The 16287-nt window shown below is 42.5% G+C and overlaps 1 protein-coding gene across 11 annotated transcripts in view; it reads left to right on the forward strand.

Annotated features, from left to right (window-relative positions):
- The window catches only part of CNOT1 (CCR4-NOT transcription complex subunit 1), a 63810-nt gene that overhangs the window by 1020 nt on the left and 46503 nt on the right, over positions 1 to 16287 (forward strand). For all 11 annotated transcript variants that reach the window (XM_030457572.1, XM_030457562.1, XM_030457567.1 and 8 more), the window contains exons 2-10: positions 5164 to 5441; positions 9744 to 9851; positions 10519 to 10617; positions 11174 to 11242; positions 11341 to 11395; positions 11876 to 12079; positions 13461 to 13629; positions 15207 to 15333; positions 15612 to 15722. In XM_030457572.1, the coding sequence (XP_030313432.1) occupies positions 5340 to 5441; positions 9744 to 9851; positions 10519 to 10617; positions 11174 to 11242; positions 11341 to 11395; positions 11876 to 12079; positions 13461 to 13629; positions 15207 to 15333; positions 15612 to 15722 (1044 nt within the window). In that variant the 5' untranslated portion in view covers positions 5164 to 5339. The remainder of the gene's footprint in view (positions 1 to 5163; positions 5442 to 9743; positions 9852 to 10518; positions 10618 to 11173; positions 11243 to 11340; positions 11396 to 11875; positions 12080 to 13460; positions 13630 to 15206; positions 15334 to 15611; positions 15723 to 16287) is intronic.

The raw sequence follows: 16287 nt of genomic DNA on the forward strand, positions 1-16287 counted from the left end.
CCATGTTCTCTTTACCCCCTAAGTTTAGTGAGCCCTTAGAGTTTTATATCACCATACCCCAGTTTGGACTGTTTACAACACGAGTTAATGCTAAAACCCAGAACATTTGGGTTGTTTGGTACATCCTGAGCTCAAAACGTTTCTGGATCCCAGTAGGTGGAATGAAGCAGAACATCTGCTGTCAGTGGGATGTTTCTTTTAAGCAGGTAACAAAACAGGTGTGACACCTGCCAGGTCATTTTTAGCACCCACAGCTTAAGTGTTTCCTGTTTCTAAAGTATGTTTCCTGCTTCTAAGCCAACTACAGTGGCACTGACTAACGTGATAGGCAGGATGAATCCTGGGGAGGTGACACTCTTGCAACCAGGAAACAAACTTTGTTGGTAATAGACTTGTTTGTCCTTTCTAGGCTTGTTACTGCTTTGTTTTTTCTGCTTTTCTGCTTTTAAGTTTGTTGTTAGTTGCTGATCCTGTGTATTGGCCTGCTCTGTGCAACCCAAGTCCCAGAAAGCTTGCTGTCTGCTCTGCAGAGAAATACCTAATCCTGGTATCTTTCTAGCATAGTGCTCCTGGACACTTTAAGTCGTTTTAATTGACACTGAAATTGAATTTAAATGGCCACTGTTGGTGCTCAGGTGAGCAAGTGCATTAGAAACTGTGCAGACATAACTTAGGAACAGTGATGTTTTGTGAGCTGGTCATTGCTAAATTGTGTAGGGAATTCTTAGCACTGAGAATCAGGGTTGAGGACATAACTGTTTTAGCCAGATTTCTCTTATTCTGTCACTCTCCCTGGTATACAATACTGCTGTTCTCTTTTGCCTCTTGAAATAGTATTTAATTGTTCTAAAACAGATTTTTTTGATGGGAAAAGAGCCTGAAGCGTTTGAGAGCAGGTCCCTAACTTCTCTCCAGCTGAAACTTTATCCTGCAGTGTTAGGCTGAAGGAAAAGTAGGAAGTGAGAGTTTCTTGGAAGTTTTTTTAAAAACACAAAAATGCCTGAAGTGGCCTTGTCACCATGATGGATGCCTGATACATAGCAGGTTGGTTCCAAAACTTAAGGAATGGCACAAAGAAATGTGCTTAGTTTGGCCAATCCCTCTGTGAACTAAAGCTGCTGGGTCTCACCAGCATCCTGGTTTTGAGTTGATTGGAATTGGGTGTGGATTTCCAGGCTGTGGAATCTTCAGGTGGCTTTTCCACATGGAAGCACCTAAATTGGAACTGGACAAATCAGTCAGTAGCTTGTTGTACTGTTTGTTACACTGACTTGCATGGGATGATTTTTCTCTTTGTAGGTTTCATAATGATAGCCTGAAATCTGATGTAGCTGTGGTGTAACTCAAAACTTTTCCTCCCTTGGGACCCTTTTCCCCTGGGACTTGGGAGAGAGGTGCTGCTCTTCCATGTGTTCTGTGTCTGCATGGGTTTGAGGAGGGGGTAGGAGAATGTGTTCTGAAGAACAGCTTTAGGGGTGGTGCTTTTACATGTTTTACACGATGTTTTCTGACAGGAGTTTGTAACCTAATCACTGAACATATGGTCTAAAAAAATAATCCTAAATTAAGCTTCAAGTAGCTTTGAAATGCCTTTCTTTGTGAGGCTGTTTCCCAGTTTGTGAAAGACTTCAGGTTTATCAGCAGCAAGTCTCAGTTACTCCCTTGTGATTTGCTTCAGGTTAGCAGGGAGTGTTTGTGTCAAACCCAGCTGCTGGTTACATATTCACCCTCTTTATTTTGTAATTTTGGGATTCTTGCCTAGAATTTGATCCCATTTCTGTTTTAATAGCTCAGTAGAACTCTGCTGTTGAAATAGATGCTAAATGCTTTGCTGGTGGCCTGTTGATAACCGTGTAAAGTCTTGAGGTGATGTGATGCTGTGGAGCTCAGTAAATAATTTCTACCTTTTAAAAATCATCTGTGTTGCATGATATAAAATGATAATATCAGAATAATAATAATAATAATAATATCCCAGGTCCCATATCTGATAGTTTATCCACTACTCTATGATAGGACCTAATTGAAAGTAGCTAATTTTATCAGCAAATTTAAGTTTTTAATTTGTTTTGGTTTTTTGTTTGGTTTCTTTGTTTTTTAACTCTTTCCATCAGGAGCCTGAACTTTCTGAACCTGTAAATATGCAGGGTTTGCCCCATGAACTGAAAGTTTCTTGTTGAGGCTGGTGCAGGGAGATTGATTCCCACTAAAAATACAAGTGTCTAAAAATACAGTCTGCTTTGCATAGCATTCATAGCTTTCTTCAGCAGTGCTCTAGAAATTGAATTTTATCCTTGTGTTGGATGGCCAGGGGTGTACCTGTGCACTCCTGCTTTCTGGGCAGGGCTTTCATAATTCCTGATTTTTATCTCCTCCTGGGAAGTTACCTTGCACCATTTGAAACTCTTGAAGTGCCCTTAGTATGATGCTTGTGAGAGTTCCCAGGTTTTTTTCTGTGTATCCATTCTGTGCTAACCATATATTTAGAAAATAAATAGGAAGCTGCTTCCTTCAGCTATTGTGTTCTGTCCTGGAGTCCTGGTGTCTACTCCAGCTTCTGTTCTGCTTCCTTGAAAGGGAAGATCCCACTCTGGTTCTACCTTAAGTTTTCTGGTGGCACTGTCAGATTCAACAGCTGGAAAGTGGCAAAGCTTTTTGTATTCCTCTGCAGTGAAAGTGTCCTGAGGTGGCAGCCCCTGCTTTCCTTGGAAGAAAAAAGAGCAGGGATGTGGGATCAGTGCTGTTCAGGGAGGATCAGATTTATGACTGACATCAACTCAAGAGTTCCAGTACTTTAGAAGTTTGATTTTGGGGAGTATAGGTGTGATGGCTCTGCTCTGTCAGTCTGAGGAACAATACCCAGATAAATGTTTCTCCTTCCTATAAAGCCCGAAAGGCAAACTCTGAAACTTCAGTTCTGGCCTTAAAAATGATTTGGTTTGAATTTTGGTTTGTGTCCCATTCTTCAATCCCAAATTCAACAAGCCCTAGAGTTTTCCAGGCTGGTTGCTGAAATTTGGTGCTCTGAGGGACTGAATTCCCCTTCCAGCTCCTGGTGGTGGCTTTGTAGGTGGGAGCACTGTGGCATGCTGCTCTTTTTCAGAAGATTTGTGTTGGTCCTGTGTGATACACGTTGCCAGTCAGAACATCTTGGAAAGCATGTACCAATGAAGCTTTTTAGATTATTCCAAAGGAGGAAAAGAACTATTTTTAAAAGCCCAAACAATAGGGTATTGTGCTGCTGAGGAATCTTGAACTTCTGTGCCTTTCCCCCTACCTACAAAGCTCTTTAACACTGGGCTTTAAAAGCTGTAAGTAAAGGTAATAAGTTACAGCTTGTCAGATACACAGAAAAGTTGGAAGTTTTCTCTAGTTCTTTTTGCAGTTTTAAACAAGCTATGAAATTCTTTTATAGCCCAACAGCCTTGTCTCTGAAGAATGTTTTCAGTATTACTGCTTGAAAACCTTTTTCAGGGGATGCAAAGAGTTTTCTTTTGTGTGAGCAGGACCTTGGCTTCCAGGAGTACTCAGGATTTTCTGTTGCATAATGAAAGTCGGGAGGTCTGTTGATGATTTGACTCTCCTCACAGAGAGCTTACTCAAGTTCTTATTTAACGTCAGAAACTTTTCCCAGAGAGCAGAATGACCTTCATTCCCTGTGACAGGATTTGTTGCTCTCTCTGGAGGATGGAGGGTGAGTTTACCCCCAGTTGTTCTATCTAAACCTTCTCATCCCTTCCAGAGGAGTGTTGCTGCCTCTCCCAATGAGGTTCTAACCTATGGGGATTCTTTCCCACCTGGGAGGAGAAAATGCTTTAAAATGGAGGCAGCTGTCAAATAAGTTGTAGTTCTGAGTGAAAACTTTTCTATAAAGAGAGGGGGCAAAAGATTTTTTTTTTTTTTATAGTTGCCCCCAGCTCAGCCTCCCTGATGCTCCTGTCGAGTTCCTGCAGAAGGAGTCAGTCACACTGCTGCAGGACTTGTGTTCTGATTTGCCCCAAGCCTTACATCTGCCAAGTTACCACTTCCTATCTCAGTGATGAGGCAGAATTCCTGTACTGGTGGGTTTGGCCACAAAGCCAAGGCAGTAAAACAACAGCTGTTTTCCTGAAAAAGTTATTTTCAGAGTCTCAGCATGAAGCCTCTGTGTTATCATCAAGTGGAGCATCAAGACAGTGGCTCTGCAGCCTCATCCACCTCCAGAAGTGACAGTGCTGCTCCTCTGAGCTCCTTTGAGGCTCCTCACCTTGGTGGTTATGCAGGACTTGCTTTGGGATGTGATTTTATCACACTGACAGTCTGTAATTTACCAGATGAGCTGTGGTGAAGTGCCAAGTTCTGTATTGTCACAAGTTTATTAAGCTGGCAAGCTCAGCTGGTGTGGCTCACTGCAAAGCTGCTACAGTGCAAGCCAAATGTTGGGCTTAGTTTATTGCAGTTCTTCTGTGTGCTGCTCAGTCACCACAGCTTGTTTTGAGTTTTCAGTGCAGTGTTACTTGGGTGGCAGTGAGGCAAAATATCACAGATGTTTAAAAAGCTTTTTTTTTTTTTTTATATAAACCTCTGATTGATGCTTTGAGTGATTCTGACCTCGGATTGTTGTGTGCTACCTAATTCATTCTGCATCTTGTTTCCTTCTTTCTCCCAGTGCTGAAAGGGGAGGCATTTTCCTGACAGAACTGTTTTTTTGCCAGGCTGAAAGATTTTAACAGGCAGAGATGAATAAATGTGGTTGGGTACTGTGAAAACAACTAAGCTTGTGTTGTCAAAACTTAGTAGCACTTCTTTTTCCTCATGGATGTAGTTATGGCAAATGGTTTATGTAAGTTAAGCTGTTAATCATGTCTCTATTATCAGGTATTTTGGGTAGGTTTTGTTATATTTTCTGTTTGCCAAGCTAGATTGTAAGACAAAATGATACAAAAAGCTCTGAGGCATAATATACTAGGAAATAACTTTCTATCCTGTAGTGTTCTGGTGGAAGTAGAAAATGCAGGGAAGTCAATCACTGCTTTTAGCACCATATAAACATATATAAACCATATATTTTAATTAAACCAAAACAAACCTAAAATGCTTGCTCCAGATTGTCTGGTTCCAGGGGAAGGCAACAGCAGTGACGTTGCTGCAAAACTGACTTCTAATCCCCTGCTTTTCTTTCAGGTGCCATGTTTCAGAACCGAGGAAGACAACTGAGAAAGAAGAGCTGAAGAAAGTGAACCCAGAAGTTGATACAGGCTAATTGGGGGAAAAAAACTTAACCTGTCTCTGAGGTGACTAAAGGGGAATAATGGTGATTTTGCGCCGGGCTCGGCCGCCTGCTTCCGCCCCAACCAGCAATGAATCTTGACTCGCTCTCGCTGGCCTTGTCTCAAATCAGCTACCTGGTGGACAATTTAACCAAGAAAAACTACCGAGCCAGCCAGCAGGAAATACAGCATGTAAGTAAACTGAGGATGCTGCAGAAGTAACCTGGAAAAGGAAAAAAGGGGGTGTGAAGCAGAGTTGCTCTTCCCCTCTCAACTCCGCAGTGCTCTTGTGTGCGTGGCTGAGGGGTTTTGGCTGCAGCCTTGAACTGCAGCTTGAGGCTCTGGTATTCCTGTTGGATTCCTCTGTCAGGTCATGGAATATGGCAGCTCCCACCTGAGGCCAGTATTAACTTTGCAGTAAACACTTGGAAAACATAAAATACATCTCTCGAATCAGTATTTTTTTCTCTACTCGTAGAAATACATCAAACAGAGTCTCAATTAACAGATTTTTACCCCAAACTTAACTAGCTTAACTGCAGCTCTTGGAGTGAGCTTTGCAAAGCTTACTCCTTCAGGGTAAATTTTTCAGCTTTTGGACATCCCATGGGATGTTGTTGGTTTAGAGGGAGAGGAGAAAATATACATTTACTCATCAGAGTTGTTATGCTGAAAACATAGGTGTGTGGTTACTTAGCTCTGAAAATGCTTTCCCTGACCTGAAAAAACTCAGAAGTTTTGCTCCTCTTCTGTTGAAGTACAGCTGGGTGGTGAAGCCAAGCTGACTTTCTTCAGCCCAGCCAGAGTAACTGCAGATTGAAACCCAAACATCTTAAGATCTGGGCAAGAATTCTGGTTTAACTGACTCTTTTAAAAATAGATCCAACTAGCAGGATGGACTGAAAAGCATTATCTGTAGAGGAGCACTGAGGAGGAAGTGAATGTTACTGAGCCAGTTTTAGAAACTGGTTTAGTTCAGTTCCCAGCAGGCAGCTGGGTCAGTTACTTTTTTTTTTTTCCTTACCCTGATGCAGTCCTGCAGTGATGTGAATGAGATTAGGAGGCCAGAGGGCTTTAGCAGAGCCAGTTTCTGGTAACAAACAGCTGACTTCTTTAGAAGTGCATTCATTACTTATCTTGAGGTGAGAGGTGGTGATTGCAGCACTATTCACTGCTTAAAATTATCTCCCAAGCCATGAATAAATCTCCTTTGACTTCTGCAAAGTTGTAAAGAGTTTTTGTGAGTTCAGGACTTGCAGGAGGTTCCTCTGCAGTCATGTTGGCCTTTCCATCACTCTTGGTTTCACCAGACAATTTTTGCAGCAGGGTGTGACTGGGGCATGACTTGCAGATCTGTCATCAACCCTTAGGTAAAGGATAAGAAACATGGAGTTGGGAGAAGATAGGATTGATGTGCTGTTTGTCTGGAATGTGGCCCTCTAAACCAGGGGCAGATTGTTCCTCATCCTTCACAGCAGGCCCCTTCCACTCACTGGTGAGAGACTGGACACTGCTCTGTGGCAATGGCTCCTTTGTTTGTTTTTGCTTTTAAGATAGGAATTTAGTCTTGAAATCTCCATGGTCTCTTTTTTTTTTTTTTCCTGAACTTCCTGGTATTTCTTTGCTTTAGTGGTTGCTAGTACAATTTTTCCTTAGCTAGCTGAGGAGACTGTGTGCATGCTCTAACTCTGTCTCACAGCACACTGTCTCACTGTCTGGTGTAAATTTGTAGCATAATTCACTCAATTTCACAAAGCTAATACCCAAACATACAGAGCATATGAAAAACCAAACTTGGAGCTCTTCTTGTCACAACTGACCAGGATGACACTTGCATTGTCATTTATCACTTGCAAGCATTGCTTTGCCAAAACTGAGGGAGTAACTTTGGCTTAAAACACCTTTTAATAATCATTTAATGGAAGTAGTGTTTAAAGACTGATTTTAAAAAAAACAACAACAGAATATGTGAAACAAACCTTTTATGCATTTGTCAGAGAGACAGATTCTACAGAATTGCTTCCTCTGGAATTAGTTTTTGTGGTGTCCCCCAGGAAGTAGGTTTTGTGGTGTCCTTTTCCTGAATTAGTGGTAAGGAGAACCCATCTGGAAAGGAGGGAAGGACTTGAAGAAAATCAAAGCTTTCTTGATCTAGAAGAGCAGAGCTATTTTTGATCTAACCCCACGTTTGCCTGAATAAAATCCAGCCAGTCTCTGTGTGGTAATTCCAGATATGGATGGGTTGAACTTTATCCTGAATCACAGACTGGTTGAGTTTGGAAGAGACCCTCAGGAGATCATCTTGTCCAACCTCCTGTTCAAACAGGATTGCCCAGGAATATGTCCAGGCAGCTTTTGAGTATCTCCAGGAATGGAAAGACTCCCAACTTTTCTGGTTGGCTTGTGCCAGTGCTTGATCATCCTCATGGTAAAAAAAAAAACACCAAACTAACCAAGCCAAGAGCTCAGAGCCTAAAGCAGTGCTGTTTGTCCTTATGCACAAAGCAGCCAGGAACAAACAAGGGTGTTTATGACAGGGTGAAGAGTGGCTTGGTGGAGGCAAGCAGAGCAGAGGCAGAGCTGCTGGTGTCTGCTGGCACACACTGTGCCTGTCCTGCAGCTAGAAAGGGGGGAAAACAATGACAAACGTCTTGCCAGGAGGTGAAGGTTGGATCTGCCACTGTTTGGACTGAAGAAGCAAGTGGTTGGTGATTAAGTGACTGCAAGCTTCTGCCAATGGGATCTTTAAAATGGCATTAAAACAAAAAAACCAAAACAAATTAAACAAAAAAATTATTTATGATTAAAACAAAAAAATGGGATGAAAAACAAGTAATCCAGTTAGATGATTAGGTGTGAAGAAATGAATAAACACTGAAACAACCTGAAGATACTTCAGACAACAAGCTGATGAGCTGCTCTGTTGCCAGGAGTTAAACTGAAGGCAGATGATGGGGGATGCTAACAAAAATGTAAGAGCTTTGTTAAGATTTAATGAGGAGTGATGTGTTGCAACCTAAGAAATGCAGATCACCTGGTTGTGAGGTATAGAACTCAGTTGAATGAACTCTAAGGGCAGGGCAAACACTTGGTAAAAGGTCTCAGCTGCATGTGTCCAGTGTGGAAATAGTGTTTTCTACAGGTGGCAGGAGGGAAATGTGTCCTGGGTGTTATTCACTTTATGTCTTTAAAGACCATGGAGTAATGGTGACAAAGTTGATCATGACATGCAGTGCTACAGGCTGGGGACAGAGTGGTTGGAGAGCAGCCAGACAGAGAGGGACCTGGGAGTCTGGATTGCCAGGAAGGTGACCATGAGCCAGCAGTGTGCCCAGGTAGCCAAGAAGGCCAATGGCATCCTGGGCTGGCTCAGGAACAGCGTGGCCAGCAGGTCCAGGGAAGGGATTCTGCCCCTGTGCTCAGCCCTGGGGAGGCCACAGCTTGAGTCCTGTGTCCAGTTCTGGGCCCCTCAGGAAGTTCAGGAAGGAGCTTGAGGTGCTGGAGCAGGTGCAGAGAAGAGCAAGGAGGCTGTGAAGGGATCCAGCAGAATTGCTGTGAGGAAGGGCTGAGGGAGCTGGGGGTGTTGAGGCTGGAGAAGAGGAGGCTCAGGGGAGACCTCATCACTCTCTGCAACTCCCTGAAAGGAGGTTGGAGCCAGGGGGGGGTTGGGCTCTTTTCCCAGGCAACTCTCAGCAAGACAAGAGGGCAGGGTCTCAAGTTGTGCCAGGGGAGGTTTAGGTTGGAGATGAGAAAGAATTTCTTTCTGGAGAGGGTGCTCAGGCATTGGAATGGGCTGCCCAGGGAAGTAGTGGATTCTCCGTGTCTGGAGATCTTTCCAAAGAGCCTGGATGTGGCACTGAGTGCCATGGGCTGGGAACCACGGGGGGAGTGGATCAAGGGTTGGACTTGATGAGCTCTGAGCTCCCTTCCAACCCAGCCAGTTCTATGATTCTATGACCAGGAGACAAGCAGAGCAGCTGCCTGCAAGATGAGTTAAGGTGTCTCTGGGGTAAATTCCTGCTCCAGAGGCACAGAGCAGTGGTGCCCACTCTCCCAAGGCTGTCCCCTGGGGAGTTTGGCACCGGAGCTGTTGGAAGAAACAGGGAAAAGTGAGGCACTGTGTGCATTTGGGGCTCCTTTGGTGGTGGTGGAGAAAGTTGAAATTATCCTCTAGGTGATCTAAAAATCCCTTTTTAATTCTGAAGCATACTACCCATGAAATGCCTGGCTGCTGGGTCAGTCACTTGTGTCTGGAATTTCTGTGTCTTTTGGTTTTGTTTTGTTTTGTCTTTTTGTTTATACTTTTCACCTGCAGTTCAGGGAGTGACCCGACCGCCGGGTTCCTGATTAAAAAGACCATTCTTAGCAGTTTGGTGTGAAAGCTGTATAGATGACTTAACCACTAGAAATACCACTGCAATCCAGAGTACTAGGCTGGGATCTTGTTCTGACTGTTTGCTACCAAGTTGTTTGGGGGATGGTTTTGTTTTCCAGATTGTGAACAGGCACGGTCCCGAGGCAGACAGGCACTTGCTACGCTGTCTCTTCTCCCACGTGGATTTCAGTGGCGATGGTAAAAGCAGTGGCAAAGATTTCCATCAGGTACAGTTTGCACTGGGACATCTCCTTATTAAATTTGGTTGTTAACAAATCTGCAGTAAGGTTTTGATCAGTTTTAAGCACAAAGGCAACTTTAGAGGTGGGGGTCTCAAGGAAGCTTTTCTTCCATGAAGCCTTTCGGTCACAAGCACCTCATGTCAGAAGATGACAGATTGTTGATCTCTGACTCTTGTGGTCCTTTGGTCTGGAAAAACAGCTTCAGTCCAACTGCCCTTTCTTCCCCATGCAGTGCTCTGTTTTGGAAGCCTTTGTCTTTAAATGTTGGCCCAAGTGCCCAAACTGGCACTTGCAGTGATGGCTGTTTCTGTTCCCAGAACTGTTTTCACCCTTGAACAATTTTGCCACAGTTTTTTTAGCTCATAAACAGGATACCAAATCTTCTTAGATGGTATGCGGATGCTTACAGAAACTGCAACACTGCATGTGTGTTGGAGAATGTGTGATCACTTCCCTCAGTCTTAAAAGAATAAAACAAAAACTGAAGGAACTTGACCGAAAACAAACCAGCCGATCTTAGTGAGAATTTGGTCACTTTGCAGACCTAAGCACCTTGCCTTTGGTTGGTTTTACTGCAGACAGTGAACAGCAGTGGTTTTGTTTCCTTCTGCTGCAAATCAAGATGAATTTCAAGTTCCCTTGTTCTTTTCAGACCCAATTTCTGATCCAGGAGTGTGCGTCGCTGATCACAAAACCCAACTTTATCTCGACGCTGTCCTACGCCATTGACAATCCCTTGCACTATCAGAAGGTTTGTATGGCTCCTGAAGGAGAACCCCATGTCAAAGGACAGTGAGTTGGTTTGTAGGAAACCAGATGGCTTTTCTCTGGCTTTTCCTGTGGTTTTTTTAGTGGTTTAAAGATTGGTTGGATCAGTTATTGGCTGTATCTTGAAAAACTGAGCTTGCTCAGCAGGTGGGGTGTTCTGGGGTTTTATTGTTAAACTCAGAATGTCTTATTGTCTTATTTATATAAATGTCTTTGTCTTATTTATTGTCACTCAGAGTGGCTGAGAACTAATTTTAAAGCTCCTGGCTTCTTTGTGGCAAACAGAACCCAGTTAAAACTCTGGTGCTCCTGTTTCTTTAAATATGAAAGCCTTTATGGGGGATTAGAAGGGAAAGAGTGGGATATGTGGAAGAAACTTTGAGTCTTAACCAAAAGGAGTTTCAAAGATTATTTGTTTAGCCATCTGTGTTAAAGCCTACAGCAGAGTAACTACTGATATTCCAGACCTGCAAATGGACTCTGTCATGTTAGGAATGAGACTGATCATTTAACAGCTGCCATTTTCTTACCTGTTTCAGAGTCTGAAGCCTTCACCCCATTTATTTGCCCAATTGAGTAAAGTCATCAAATTAAGTAAAGTTCAAGAGGCAAGTGAACGTTTATTTTGAAACTTTTAATCTTTTTTTGATTAAGCTTGCTGGGAAGAATGATGTCTCCTTACTGTGATGTGTGTTCTTGTTTGTAGGTGATATTTGGTCTTGCTTTACTGAACTCTTTCAGCTCAGATCTACGAGGTTTTGGTAAGTGCACGTGCTGCAGGGAGGATGCCTGTTTTATTTTGAAGCAGGAGGCTTTCTAGATGGATAGGTTTGTGTCAGTGGGACCTCAGTAATTGCAGCTTTTGGTGCTGTTGAAGCCTTAACACCGTTTTGGAGGGGCAATAGATAGCAGAGTCATCTTGTCTTGTGTAAATTTGGACCCAAATGACTTGCTAGATAACCAAACTAAGGTACTGTCATATCTTAACTTTTAATTATTTATTTATATTTAATTATTTAATCCTATTTTAATTATTTATTTATATATTTAAATTTCTATTTCATTATTTATTAATATTTGGCTTCTGAGGTACGGATTACGAGACTTGTATTTAAATCTGGGTTGTTGTGGCTAGTGCTAAACATACTGAGATGAAGAGAATGGTACCTAGCTGGAAAGACTCTTCATACAAAAAAAGAAATGTCAGGTTTTGAGCCCTTTCCTCTCTTTGTTTTCCAAAGCTGCCCAGTTTATCAAACAGAAACTCCCGGATCTTTTGCGTTCTTACATTGACGCCGACGTCAGTGGAAATCAAGAAGGTGGCTTCCAAGATATTGCAATAGAGGTCCTGCACCTTCTCCTCTCCCATCTCCTTTTTGGGCAGAAGGGAGCTTTTGGGGTAGGACAGGAGCAGATTGAAGCTTTCCTCAAAACATTACGTAGAGGTAAGTGTGGTGATGTCCCAGCACCAAGGTGCCAAAGGAGTTTTTGGAACTTCTTTGGAAGTTCCACTCACTGCAGACTGAAATGGTGAGGAGCCTGCTGAGGCAGAACTCAATTTTCATATCTGACAGAAAAATACTCCTGGCTTTGGGCCATAATATACTGTTTTTCTTTCAGTGAGCAGTGATGTGGTCTCACCTCTGGGTTTTTGGAAAGTTGTGATAACTAAGCATGAAGTAGGGGATATTGAGGCCTGTGTTTGTTTGGTTTAACTAAAGTAACTCAGTGCACTGCATTGAAAAACTTGAACTAAGAGTGTCAGGAACATGTGTTACCATTTCAAACAGGTTTATTTTAAACACTGGGTTGTTTATGCTGGATGCAGATCTATGAGGAAACCAAGCACAGTGAGAGAAGGAGCTTTGAATAAAACTCCAGTTAATTTCCTGGAAGCTACCATGGTCTGCATGTGATGGAGGGGATGTTACTGATATGGTAGTGTCTTCCTTTCTAGTAGATATGGTAGTATGGTAGTATCTTCCTTTCTGAAACAATGCTGGTTGATGCAAACCCATTAGAATAAGTATTTGGACTCAGAAGATAACTGAATTTAACCCATTCCTTGGTTCTCCAAAGGCACCCTTTATCCAAGAGCAAATTACATATTCTCTTGAAGTCTAACTTCTTAGTTCATCCTTCCTTTAATGAAAATCAGTGTATTAGCTTCTGCAGTTCCCCTCATGTTGCTTTGAGAAGTTGGAAACTCTTCTCTGAATGGCCCTGAAGGGTATGGAGTCATTAGGCATGATCTTAAAGATAATGTTGTCTCCTGAAGGCTCACCCTTAAGGTATCTTTGTCTTCCACAGACAGCAAAACTCCCACCCTCCTGTCCAGTCCTCTCCTTCCTGTGTCTCTCTTAAATTTTGCTTCCCTGGAAGAAAGAGGGAGGTTTTCTCTTTTCCATGCCCAAGTGTTCCTGGTTTAGATTTGCCAGGTTTCTTACTCAATAGCAGCTCCTTTGTTTCCTAATACTTCCTGATTTGGAGGAGAGGTTTTTTACTCTGCTGCTTGGTTGTTTCCTGCTTTTTTTGGATGACTGCTGCTAGTGACATTCTTCTTCTAAACTTAGGATCAGCACAGCTGCCAGCCCTTTGGGCAGCTGCACTGAACCTGTATGGACCTGGTTCATTCTACATTCCTGTTCTCCAGGAATATCCAAGTGCCAGTAGAGAACTGGGAGGTGTGAGGTGAAGGAATGCTGCAAGGGTGCCCTCTTGATTTCTGCAGTAGCAGGGAAACTTTGCAGTCATCTTGTTACTTGTATGCAAGTTTGGATTTTATTTACACTTGTTTTGGGGTTTTTTTGTTATTCCTTCCTTCAGATTTTCCCCAGGAGCGTTGCCCCGTGGTGCTTGCACCACTTCTATACCCTGAAAAACGGGACATTCTAATGGACAGGATCCTGCCTGACTCTGGAGGGATAGCCAAAACAATGATGGAGAGTTCTCTGGCAGATTTCATGCAAGAAGTTGGCTATGGCTTTTGTACAAGGTTGGTAGGAAAAAAGTAACTTTCCAACATAGCCTGGGTGGTGGTGGTGGTGGTTTTCTTGTTTCTTGAGGCAAAAGGTAAAGAGCACTTACTGGACTAAAATAACTAAAATCTTATTATTATTATGAGGTTCTTTGTTTTGATTCTGGTTTTATGTCGTGGTTCCTTCTAATGTGTCTGAGGTTGTGTGGGATTTTGTGAGGATAAGAAGTGCTAGATAAAGGTATTAAAATTCCTCCTGAAGGATTTGGAAGAATTTGATGATCAGAGTTTGTTTTTTAAGCAAAAAATAAAAAAAAGTGACTAGGTAAGCAAAAAGAGTAACTAAATCCTGCTGGATCTTTGGGAAAACTTGGCTCCTGTGGCAGACTCCTTAGCTCACCATCCACATGAGACAGATTACAGCAAAACTGACTGAAGGGAATCATCTCCAGGAGAGCTGAGCAGCAGCACTGGCCTTTGATCAGTATGATTTAAGATTATTTGTAGCTTTAGAATCTAATTATGGCAGTGAATTGCTGGAGTATCTTGGCAGGTGCAATCTTGGAGTATCTGCCACCTGCAGAAATCCAACTCAGGGTTTGAATGCAGTTGTTCAGGCTGTAGGATAATGCTCTGGGGGTGAGAACAGGAGCCTGTGAGTGTGTGGCTGGGTTTGCAGCCTTGGTCCCAGCCCTCAGTAAGAACTTAATGGTTTTTGTTTAAAGCAAGATTCACTTCAGAAGCATGAGCTGAGAGAAATGGTTCTGTATTTCAAAAGAAAGACTGCTAACTCACACAAGTTTCTGCTTAAACAGTGTATTAAATAAGCACACAATCTAAATGTGTTGCAGGACACTGAAAATTATTTTATTGGTTAACATGGGCCTGTTTAAAACATCTCTTGAGTTGTGGTCATGCTGGATCAATCTCGTTGGCCAAACTATGAGGTGTTCACAAGAACTGCAAAGGAGACCTTCAGTTCTATAACTGGAGCTTAAATACTTGCTTACTGATTGTTCTTCTGGATTCCCAAAGGTTTTTGTGAAGGTTTTTGCTGGTCACCTTTGATCAGAAATGCCATCAGTCTGGAAAGGAGGGAAACCTTCAGAACTTACCCTCTTAACAGGGTGCATTCCCAGAGCCTTTGTTTCCCTTTTAGATGGCAGAAAACCTCAGTTTTTGAAGCTCTGTGCTGCAGCTCAATACCTGGCAGTGCTCTTAAGAGAAAACAGTGCTGACCCTACCTCCTGCTTTTACTTGGACAGAACTTAGTGAAAACAACTCTGACTTTAAGTAGGCCCAGTTTGGAATTGAGTACATGACATCCTTTGTTTCACAGAAATATTTGCACTGATTTTCTCATTTCTTACTGATTTTCTCTTCTTGCTTGTCCTAGGATGTTATTAGGGTGGATAGTTTACTAACAACTTGAATAAATTATCATATTTTACACTCTGCAGTTTCCCCCAACACTCTGAGCTGCCCCAGCTGTACTCTCAGGTCTTGTTTTGGTTTCTTTATGTTGTGCCAGAGTGAAAGCTGTTTTTGCATCAAGACCTGTGTTTTGCTGAGAGCTGTTTTTGTTTTCCCCTTAGTGTTGAAGAATGTCGTAACATAATCATGCAGTTTGGTGTTCGGGAGGTCACAGCTGCCCAGGTTGCCAGAGTTTTGGGGATGATGGCTCGAACTCATTCAGGGTTGACAGATGGTATCCCATTACAAGTGAGTGGCCTGCTGGGGTGGGGATTACCTGCAGTTTTTCAAGAAATCAGTAAAGAACAAGGAGTTAAAATGCTCACCTGTAGCCACTGAAGAATAGCTTTTAAATTATTCAGCACTTCTGACTGTTCTGTCCTGAATGGCTGTAACACATTCCTGAATAAATGACTCTCAGAAGAGTGCAACTGGTGTCATAATTGGTCTGAACTCCTGCTTGCCTTCCTGGTGCAGGGAGTTCTTTATTTTTAACTAATATTTGATGGAGTGTTTTTCACTTGCAGTCTATCTCGGCTCCTGGCAGTGGGATTTGGAGTGATGGGAAAGATAAAAGTGATGGAGCACAAGCCCATACCTGGAATGTGGAGGTCTTAATTGATGTTCTTAAAGAGCTGGTAAGTTTTGTAAACACCTTATATGCAGAATATCTGAAAGAAATGCATGCCTCAGTGTGAGTGTAAAGCTTGTTAAGCTTCTAGCACACAGTCCAGCTTGTAGTCTTCTAGCTTCCAGTCTTACTCTGCATTCTGTGTATATTCTATTCTGTATTCTACTGTAGAATCATTCCTGTACCTAAATAGTTGGTGTTTTGTCCTCATGCACAAGAATATTCTGAGGAATTGTAGGAATAAAAGCTGCCTGAATGACCAACTTGGGTGCAACTTGAGATTTATGCCATAATGCTCCTGCATAGTCAGGCATGTGTTGTCTAAGGCTTCTTGGGTCTGAACTTGCTTCTGAGAGTGGAAAAGTCTTGTGCATCAGGCACCTTCTTTTGAAGAGCTTCTCATTGTAGTTATTCATGATGAAAATGGAACAAAATATTTTTGTAGCCACTCCTTCCAAACTCTGAATGCTTCCTGTGTGCTGTGATGCTTCAGAAACAGGAAAGCTTTCCACCACTTTGTAAGCAGCCATTTTTGTAATTAACTCAGTGAAACATGGGTGGCATTTTCTTTG

Source organism: Calypte anna, chromosome 11 (assembly GCF_003957555.1).
Source record: "Calypte anna isolate BGI_N300 chromosome 11, bCalAnn1_v1.p, whole genome shotgun sequence".
Lineage (NCBI taxonomy): Eukaryota > Metazoa > Chordata > Aves > Apodiformes > Trochilidae > Calypte > Calypte anna.